The sequence below is a fragment of the Dryas octopetala genome, chromosome 9, assembly GCF_963921425.1.
Source record: "Dryas octopetala chromosome 9, drDryOcto1.1, whole genome shotgun sequence".
NCBI lineage: Eukaryota > Viridiplantae > Streptophyta > Magnoliopsida > Rosales > Rosaceae > Dryas > Dryas octopetala.
The window spans coordinates 14,385,668-14,395,910 of NC_141374.1; the positions used below are offsets into that span (position 1 = coordinate 14,385,668).

At 36.0% G+C, this 10,243-nt stretch overlaps 1 protein-coding gene across 1 annotated transcript; it reads right to left on the reverse strand.

The window, feature by feature from the left end:
* Nucleotides 1–545: 545 nt before the first annotated feature.
* LOC147274505 (protein MICRORCHIDIA 7-like) lies at nucleotides 546–6,978 on the reverse strand. Its single transcript, XM_086256306.1, has 20 exons — nucleotides 6,460–6,978; nucleotides 6,106–6,180; nucleotides 5,981–6,015; nucleotides 5,816–5,894; nucleotides 5,584–5,676; nucleotides 5,419–5,503; nucleotides 4,727–4,802; nucleotides 3,870–4,001; nucleotides 3,679–3,777; nucleotides 3,484–3,585; nucleotides 3,125–3,286; nucleotides 2,943–3,038; nucleotides 2,710–2,761; nucleotides 2,516–2,627; nucleotides 2,337–2,410; nucleotides 1,760–2,199; nucleotides 1,572–1,663; nucleotides 1,384–1,471; nucleotides 1,138–1,260; nucleotides 546–1,052 (listed from the first exon to the last, which is right to left on the reverse strand). Exons 1-20 carry the CDS (start codon nucleotides 6,866–6,868, stop codon nucleotides 966–968), a joined length of 2,511 nt encoding a protein of 836 aa, XP_086112432.1. The 5' UTR covers nucleotides 6,869–6,978; the 3' UTR covers nucleotides 546–965.
* Nucleotides 6,979–10,243: the final 3,265 nt, after the last annotated feature.

Genomic DNA, 10,243 nt, shown 5'->3' on the forward strand with positions numbered 1-10,243 from the left:
CCTTAAGGGTTTATCCTAGGTCATCCAAGAGCCTATAAATAGAGGTCTTATGTGAATGAGAAATACATTATGATTCCTCCCCAATTCTCTCTTATGTTCTCTCTACATTTCTCTTTATTTTATAACTGATAATTTTCTCAACTTTTTCTCAAATCTCCATCCAATCGCGTAAAATGATCTTAGTCGACAAAGCAAAACATAGAGCTCGGAGGTGCATAAACAACTTTGAAGCAACTTGGACTTTACTAGAATGACTCCAACACTAATATTGTCCCCAACTTAACAAATTAAATCCACCATCCACCATCCAAGACCTGGATTGGTTAGTTGGTCAACCAAATTATACAGCGGCTTCCATTTGTGATTAGTGAGGAAGTTGGGGTAGGGAAGGGGTTTCAGGATAGGGGAGGGTATGTTCAACAATTTTGTTTTATTAGCTTTGTTTAATATTTTTTTAAAATAAATTTGTCATTAAAATATAAAGAAAAAAAACTCAATCCATGATATTACATTTGTCATATGCTCCAGTGGTTGCACAAGTCGAACTTAACAACTTCATTTTTCATTCTCTTACAAAAATGGCAATGCTCGGATGCTCCGCCCACAATTAAAATGTTGAAAGTACAAAACTTACCTCGGAAAAACGACCATTTAGTAATTGGTCGATGCAAAGAAAAGGGTGGATAGGGAACTTGTATTCTATACAATATTTCAACACTGCCTCACTCTGATCCATATTTAGCAGCAACCAGTGTATCGACACATGATTGATGTTCAAATACGTCATATCATATCTTTGGTTGCTTTTTCCTTCTACATCCTTTATACAGCACAAGTAGTCAAAATAAAAAAGAATGCTACCCAACGCATTTTCACTCCCGATCTACGTTAGACTACTTCAGAAGTTTCGGTCAAATTACATTTTCTCATGTCCTAAAAGATTACTGCACACTATGGCAACAGAGCTACCTTTTGGATTTGCGATTTGCAGAATTCATCACTTCCAGTTCCCTTACCTTGTCAAGCAATTCTTGAATGGTATTAGATGCATCCTACAAAAGCAAGAAGCATATAAGAGGGAAGTGAACCTTAAAAAGTAAAACATATGAACAAAGCACCACTCAGACTGGGTTGAACCTGCAGCTTCTTTCTCAAATTACTCTCTTCATTGTCTCGCCGTTCCCTCTCCTCGGAAAATATGCCAATTAGTGTTTCTTGTTCCTTGTTCAACACCTCAACTCTTTGTTGTGCCTCTTGGAGCTGAGCAAAGACCAGGCAGTAATTAAAATTTTTTAATAGATTTGCCAAGAGAACAATCTATTACTTAGATCTATTTCCTACTTTTCCAGCCAGCTCAAGAAAATATATAGTAAAGGCAAACACCTGAGTTTCAAGTGACTTGCACCTCTCCCTTTCAAGCAGCAAGTCCTGCAGCACATCAGGTAAAGCCCTGCTGTCCTTTTTCGCCAATCTAATATAGAAGGAAAGAGTTGAGGACAACCAGCATGTAAGTACTGAAGCAAACAGAGTGACATACAAACACTTTATGATGCAAAGGGAAGAACAAGTACCTTTCCTTCAATTCACGATTCTCCTTTCTCAATTGCTCCACAATGCGTAAATCACCCTCCGAAAGGGAACACTCACCATTAACACCATTTCCCTGACAATTGAACAAATAACATAAGCAAAACCCTACTACACAGATATAACCATCTACTGCAAAGCCAGAAATGTAACTAAAGTAACTGGAAGTAACCTTTGGCTTGGATCTTGTGGTGGGTAGACTGGTTTCTCCACATGGTGCACAATCTTTCTGAGATTGAGTATCTTCCATACGTGAAGATAACCGAGTCACATCCGGGCCATCTTTCCCAGAATATTTATTAGCAGTGGATGTCTTACAACTACTGCCATTCACATGCATGTCATCATCACTAACCTCAACTGCTGAAGGTGAGGATGGTTCAGAAGAACCTGATTCTTGCCCAGATTTCGTGGGGGTTTGCACTCTATTTTTGCCTTTACTGGCATGTCCACGGTCTGCTGTCTTGGAGAATCTTTCTGAAGCTTTTAATTCAACTTTCTGATAAGAGTGTGAACGGAACTTCTCTGAAACTGAAAGTGGTCTCTTACTGCCTGATGTAGTACCATTCCTTGTAGAGGGAGAAGTTTGCGGAAAGCCATCAGGAGAAGTCTCTACAATTAAAAAATATGTATGAGTTGATAATGTTGACATGGATTTGACAGCCAGTACATAACTGCACAGCCCACAGAGAAATGTAATGACTTTTTTTCCCCAGGCTACCCAGAAGAATGTAGGGACCATAACATACCTTTATCTGCAGAGCCATTAATAAACTTCTTATTCCTTTGTGCAGCATAGCCAATTTTATGACTATTAGTAAACCTATATATGCAGTAGTGAATGCCCATTTGTGAGTATCAATACAGCAAAGCAACTCACAAGAGTGGACGCAGAAAATTGTATACAATTAACCAATACACCACAAACCAGTATGTCTTTTGCATTTGTACTAATCGTGCCTCAAGTCTTGAAAGAACTATTGTACGCTCAAACCCCTGCTTATCATGAGCTGGTTCGACAAAATTAGCTTCTAAAAGACCTGCAAGATTAAAATGCATCAGAAGCAAACTCAATTTCCACTAATTGGTTAAAGTCAAGGAACTTGAATGCAGAAACAACACCTATAACACCACGGCCCTGACTTCCTGCAGCATTCCAAAGCCTCCAAAATGGCTGGGAACAAAAACAAGAAAAAAGAACTTCATGTAAGAAATTTTTCAAAGAAGTCCATTGACCTGTGCTTAAACACTGATCTAAAGATCATTGCTCAAACAGCAAGTTCAAGAGAGAGATACTTTTTCACAAAGGAGATGCACCAAACATAACAAATAATGTAGTTTAAAACAAAAAGTACCTTAATCAGCCGATTTTTGTGATAAACATTGAACCCTTGAACATCAATATGATATTTTGCATCCTTCACAAATCCAATGGTGACAATAGCAACCATCTGATGACAAGAGTTGCATGCAATCAGAAATACAGAATCAAAAGTAGACATGAATATTAAATCAAAAATTCCTTATGAATTATTACACTTGCATCCTTTTGGATCCCATCAGCTCCAGGTTGTGGCCGATATGTGACTTTTTGGGACATCATCATATCATTCACTATGTTGTGGTGCTCAACATCCTTCCCACGAAGAATAATTCGGAAGTCATGAGGAAGCCGCAAATAGAGAATTGATGCATAGCTCTGGAGTCAAAATGAAGTAACATGTTAAAACAAATAATAGATGAACAGATAGACTGATTTTGTCTTCAAAATCAGACCAGGAACCATGTTTCACAATTCTCTTCTAGTTCTTTATCATGTCTCCACCTATATGAACAATACTTTATCCTAATTCTACAACGATAATTAGGCAACAGAATAGTGAAGTCTGACTTTACCCTCAAAGAGTGCCGGTAGGTCAAGAAAAAACGAGAGTTGGGATATTCTTTAGCCATCTGTATATTCTTCTCATCTCGATTGACACCTCTAATTTGAATATCCTGCAACATCGGACACCATATATTACTCTGCTAGAATCACAAAAGCCATGAAACAAAAATATAAAAAAACATATAACTCACGAATCAACATACGTGTGGATCAGCATCAAAATCAAGCTCCAACTGTCCTTCATCATCCTCCCAAAGGTTGTATATGATTATTCGGGTGCCATGGTTTTTCATCAGATAGAACTAAACAGCAGGTAAAAATAACAAAATTAATGACGTGATGGTGTCTGATGAGTTACCTATTTGGTATATGCCCTACAACAATAATGAGTTACCTGATGATGCAGGTCTTCTTCACTATAAAATGGTGACCATTGAACTATTGTTTCCACATTTTTGTCCCAATCACTTTCAGAGGATCGTACGATCTTGTTCCCAGTACCCCCTTGTCCTCTCTCATAATCAATCTTTTCATTTCATCAACACAACAAAACACATCATTTTAATGCAGATCCTAAAACACATTAATCATATTCCACATTAAAGAAATAATGAATTAAATACAATACAGTGAAAATCAACTAATTGTAGTTGCTCTACTGACAAAGGAGCAACATGCAACTCAGGCAATGGTTTTCCCTTTATTTGGTGGCATTTGGATAATTTTATTGAAAATAAAAGAACCCATGCATACAAGTGTAAAAAAGAAAAGGAATGAAAAATATAACAGTTAAAAAGATTAATCAATCATCCAAAAGAGCAGCAACCTCAAAAAGGAATCCTCCACCTCTAAAACAGAATGCTCCACCCTGTAAAACATCTACTGCTTTCTTCTCCACAAACACACCCAATCAAACCCAGTGGATTAAATCATGATATAAACAAATAAAATCCCTAGCTAAGGTCCTCAAAGGAATTCCAAAGCAACTTCTTAACTTTTATGTTTCTTTTATTCTTAATCCAAAAAGGTTTACGCATGAATGAGGCCTCAAAATGTGCATCTCACAAGATAAGGCTTGCCCTCTTTTATTCTAGCATAACTTTTTAAGGTCCAATGGACAGTTAAAGCCCAACCTACCTCACTGATGTGACAACTAAATATGTGTGAAGTTTTCATCGGAGAAACAAAAAAGCTTGAAGACAATATGTATAAAGTCCACGAGGTAGACGAAGAAAATTTAAGTGTCATTACCATGGGAACTACAATATCTTCCTTTCCTGTGCTCCTCAAAAATGTGTAGGACAGCAATCCAATGCTCTGTGTAGCACTAAAATCATTGTCAACATGTCTCAATTAGTTTCAGAAGCAGTGAAAAATAAATCGAGCAAAAACAACATAGAGTTTCCTTTTAGTAAAAGAAAAGGAGGGGGAGACACCGTGAGTAGTAAATAGCACGAAAAAGACAAAGCCATAGTTTCTTCCAAGTTATTAATTTTTTCCGAAAGTACAGATTAAACTAGTACTACTACAATCACCAAAACAACAAAAATGTGCCTCATTCACCATCACAGGATAAATCCACAACTGAATCCTAGAAAAACATATAGAAACCCAAGCACGTGCATGTGTGCAAACTAAAACATGAAGTATAATTCAAACATCCAAATTTGAGCAACAAGTGATTTATATATTTGATTACTTGATTGTTTCGAGATAATTAATCATTCTCATTTCATAGAAAGCCACTCCATGCCAAAGTGGATACAAGAGATGAAAGAACAAAATCCTACAAGTAATCATGGCTTCTAAACCTTAAAAACAACTAACAAATTTAAAACTTTTCCTCTTTTTTTTCACAGAAGCTGAGGAAAATATTATTACCAACCTAACCAAAAAATCATTGTGGAAGAAACAACAATAAACAGTTATGAACAGAAAGAAACCTTTTTCCATCTTTTCCACTGCAACGAGAGAACACAATTACATCTGCTCCAAGCCTCATGGTACTTGTTTTAAAACCATTTCCATCTGTATAAACAAGCAGCTAACATTACTCTTTATAAAAATATAGAAAACCGAAAACACTTGGATATATATTGGTGTTATACATTGTCCAATAGTGTTTGCAACTTTGCTTTTCTCAGAATACCCCAATGACATGCAATGTCGCATCTTATCAGGATCCATGCCGCCACCATTATCTGCAATGGACGTCAAACAAATTTTCCAGAAAGAATGAGAATTTGGGAGCAAAAATGAAACCACTTAGCATTCTCCAAAAGACATCGAAAGAATAAAGAAAAAAAGAAGTTGCGGTCTTGCAGAATTAAGAAGTCCTACCTTCGATCATCAACATTCTGCTACCGTCTTTCTTATTTTCAACCATATCTACGTTAACATAGGTAGCACCACTGCAAACCTGGCATTGAAATGAAGGCATATGTCCAAGCAGAGAGAAAAACACGTGTAGAAAAACTCAAACAGAAGTGAGGAACAAGAAACTACCTCGTCCAACGCATTGTCTAAAAGCTCCGCAAAAGCTGCAATAAACATCACACGCTCAGGCATAAGCATAGGGACACCAAAACCCAAGTATTATACAGAAAAATTAGAAAATCAAGTACATATACCTCCAAGAGCCCACTTATGACTGGTTGCATTCGAATGCAGAAACTTCGGATGAACCCTGACATGATCCATCCCACCTACATAGAAAAGCACCATTAATATGTTATAACGTTCAAGCTTTTAGTCTTGAATTAACTGTTAGACTTTCCAATTTGGGCATTAAATCCCATATCAAAGCCAAATCCACTCTTGCATGTTAGCAAGGACTCTTTTTAATTAAGTAGAGCAGTCAATTTCCATCACAGTGTCTCCAAATTTTCTCGGCAACCAAACAGATCATAGTAAAAGAAAAGAAACACATAGAAAACAATGCAGCAGTTTGTTGAGAGAGAGAGAGAGAGAGAGGTTTAGATTACCTCCAGAAGAATCCCAATCGCCACAAGCAGCCCCCGCGTAATCCCCAGCCTTCCAAAACTGCTTACAGCTCGGTCGACTCACCACGCCACTCTCTTCCGGGCGCGTGACAGCGGCGGAGGCGGCCTCCGCCTCCGGCAACATCGGCGGCACCTCCTCCTGCGGCAGAGGATCCAGAAGCCCAACGGGCCAAACGACGCCCAACTCGTCCAGCTTCCTCTTCTTTAGAACACCTCCCGAAACGACGGCGTTGCCTCCGCCGTCCTCCGAGTCGCTGCTACTGCTGCTGCTGCTGCTACTGCTACTGCTGCTGCCGAGGTCGATTAGCGAGGCGAGCATCTTCGGAACGGCGCCGTTCGGTTGCAGAACGGTGGAAGTGTCGAGAAGCTCCTTCTTGACCGGGTAGTCCATGGCAGAGACGCTGATGGGTTTGCAGGTGAGAACTGAAACCAGAAGTTATGGGCTCTTTGCCTTCTACTCTCTGCGCGCTTTGAGGTTCGAGCTTTTTCTGTTGCTTTTTTGGCTTGACGTAGTAAAGGTGATCGATCGATCAATCCAGGGTGGTACGCTATTGTGCGGACGATTACAGTTGAACCCAACTGCAATTGGAAATTTGGACATGTAAAAATTAGGACATAATTTGCTACTTAATAGTGTTATAATCTTAGGTGTGTTTCCAATTAATTTTATTCTTCATGCCAACTACTTCTAAGTGGTAATATGTGTTATTGTTAAATATTCCAAATTTAATGGTAGTAATTGAAGGTTGGTAATTAGGGAGGGACCAGATAGTGTTTCATTGCTAATGAAAATAAATAATAATAGTCAAATTATGATAAAAAGATCTAATAATATGATCTGCCAACCAATCCCACCTATTATGATTCTAGAAAATTAGATGAACCAAAACTATACATTTTTCTACCATAAAAACCTAGAATTTCTGTTCTTTCTTTGTGAATTTAGCCTTTGACTAATTGACAATATCTAAACGAATTCAAAATATATATTGTATTCTCCTAAAATTCTCCATTCATTTTGGTTTGAAATTGTTGCTAGGATAATATTTGGATATCTTTTTCAAATTAAAAAATGGATCTTTCAAAAAGTCACAAAAATCAACGGAAAATCAAATAAAATACTTTTTTTTTTTTGGTCTGAAAATATACAAGACCTGTATATCTATATTAAACCCATCAAATATAGGCACAATCATTGCCTATCCAAATATGCACCATTAATAATAATTTATCTATCTCCTCATACAAGTATTAATGCCATAATAAACCTACGTGGTCTATTATATAGGATAGTACTTGGGTCACCCCACTCCCAAAAATTGCAATTTTTGTAATATCAGCGTATGATCGAAATTATTTATTTTTTAGATCATTTATTATAGATATCTATGCAAAAAATTAACTCAATCGAAAATTGGTTATATAAATGTTATCGATTAAATAAAAAAAATCAACGATTTAATAAAAAAATTATTCTTTAATCAGAAACTATCAATTTTTTCTACTTACTTGACAACAGTTATATAAACAAATGATTTTCGATTAATTTGATTTTTTACATAGATAATCTTTATAGGTTATCTAAAAAGTGAACGGTTTCGATCATGCACCAGTATTGCCGAAATTGAAATTTGAGGAAATTGGGTGACCTTGAGGTACTCCGAAGGGGTGACCTTGGGGTACACCGAAGGGGTGACCCAAGTATTGTCCTATTATATATCACATCAACATTAACCATGAATCTAAATCATAAATCAATGCATATAATGTATATATTTATGTCACATGGTGTAGCAATTTACCTATTATTATGTTTGTTACACTTTTGATGATATATGACAACTGATCTAGGAGGGTTTGAATTAAGTAGGGATTGTAGTCTATTACCATGATACTATAAACATAATTCATAAAATTAGAAAATCAAATTTTAGCCAATGTTAAGTTGTGTGGCAGATTTTGTAATTTATAGATGACTTATAAGTGTCTTAATCATAATTGGCATGATATTTAAATCTAAAAAAAGAGTTGCATGAGTCATGATCCAACTAATTCTTATGGCCCGTTTGGTTCATGGAATTGATTTATTAGAAAATCAATTCTTTTGCATTTTCCGGGGGGAATGGAATGTGAAATTCCCTTTCCTGTTTTTTGTTATCCTACGGAAGTAAACCAAAAATTACTTTTTTATTTACATTCTCATGTTTGGGTTGTGCAAGGATTGGAAATAAAAAGTGTCAATTTTTCAAGTATACCCTCATTTATTATTTATTCAAGGAATGACAATAGAGATGACATTTTAAAATAATAGCAGGGTTAGTTTTGTCCAAAAAAAAAGAAATAAATGTTTTCCCAAGTGGGGGAAAACAAAACCCAAGCTGGAGCAAGGGTTTCATTTTCCTCCCAATAAGGGCATCAGATTCTCTTGCGCCATAAATTGATTTATTTTCTTTGTACTTACCAAATATGAGAATGTAATTGATTTTCTATTCTCACGTCTTAAAAACTTAAACCAAACAGGCCCTTAACACTAAAGAAAATAAAAGTACAACTGGGTAGGTCTCAAATAGGTCCCATAAATGTAAGATAGTTGATAAAAGAATTACTTGTGAAACAAGTTTATGTAAGTTTAATTATTATACAACTTTATGTAAGTTTACTAGTAATATAAGTTTGCTTCTCATACAAGTTTCAAGCTTATGTTGAAAAGTAAAGATAATATAAGTTATTGTAAAGACAAAAAGATTTGTTTAGGGGTTAATTATAGATACCACCTCCAATTTCTACCACATTTGATCATTTTCTTCTAAGATGAAAAGTTTTGACACTTTATCCTCTAAACTCATTATGTTAAACAGTTTATCCCAAAATCATTTATGTGGCTTATTTGCACATTTAAGTCATGAAACTATAGTTTCATCTTACTTAACCCCTTTAAAGTTTATTGTTTCAATTTGCTTTTATAAGTTTTCTTCGTGTCTCATATAACTCAAAACCGTCATGTCCATCCATTCCACTATTTGAATTGCTCACGTGGTGTCTCCATGGCAATGGGTAAATTGATTGTGGAACTGAAGAACTTGACGGTTTCGAGTATGTGAGACATGAGAGAAATTTACAGGGGGTAAACTAAAACAATAAACTTTAAAGGGGTAAAGTGAGATGAATCTATAGTTTCAGGGGGTAAATATGCATATAAGCCAAATATCAATTTCTCAATTAGTTTTGCACACATTGGCACCATGAGGCCTTATGTTTGAGGGCATTTGCGTGTTAATCATCAAGTCAAGCTGAGCATGAGAAGACAGAAATGGCATCAAGCAGAAGTCCATGTGATGATGACGTGGTGAAACATATGCAAAACCAACGGAGAAATTGATTTTTTAACAATTTTGGGGTAAAGTGTTTAACAAAATTGAGTTTAGGCGGTAAAGTGTTAAAAAATTTAGGCTGAGGGGCAAAATGTCAAACAAGGCATATTTTTGGGGTGGAATCTATAGTTAGCTCTATTTTTGTCTATGTAGTTTGTGTCGGTTTGCACTTATGTCTCTATGGTTTTTTTGTTTGTATTTTTCATCTTTTAATTTCATTTCGTTATGATTTGTAATCCAAAACATCTAATGTATTGATTTCTATCCATTTGGATTTGTTTGTTTGTGTTTCAAATAACTTTGGAGTTTCTAAAAAGCACTTTTCGGTCTAAATCTATTTTTAATTTTGATTTTCGCGTTCATTTGATAAAGTAATTGACGTTCAAAGCTTTTTT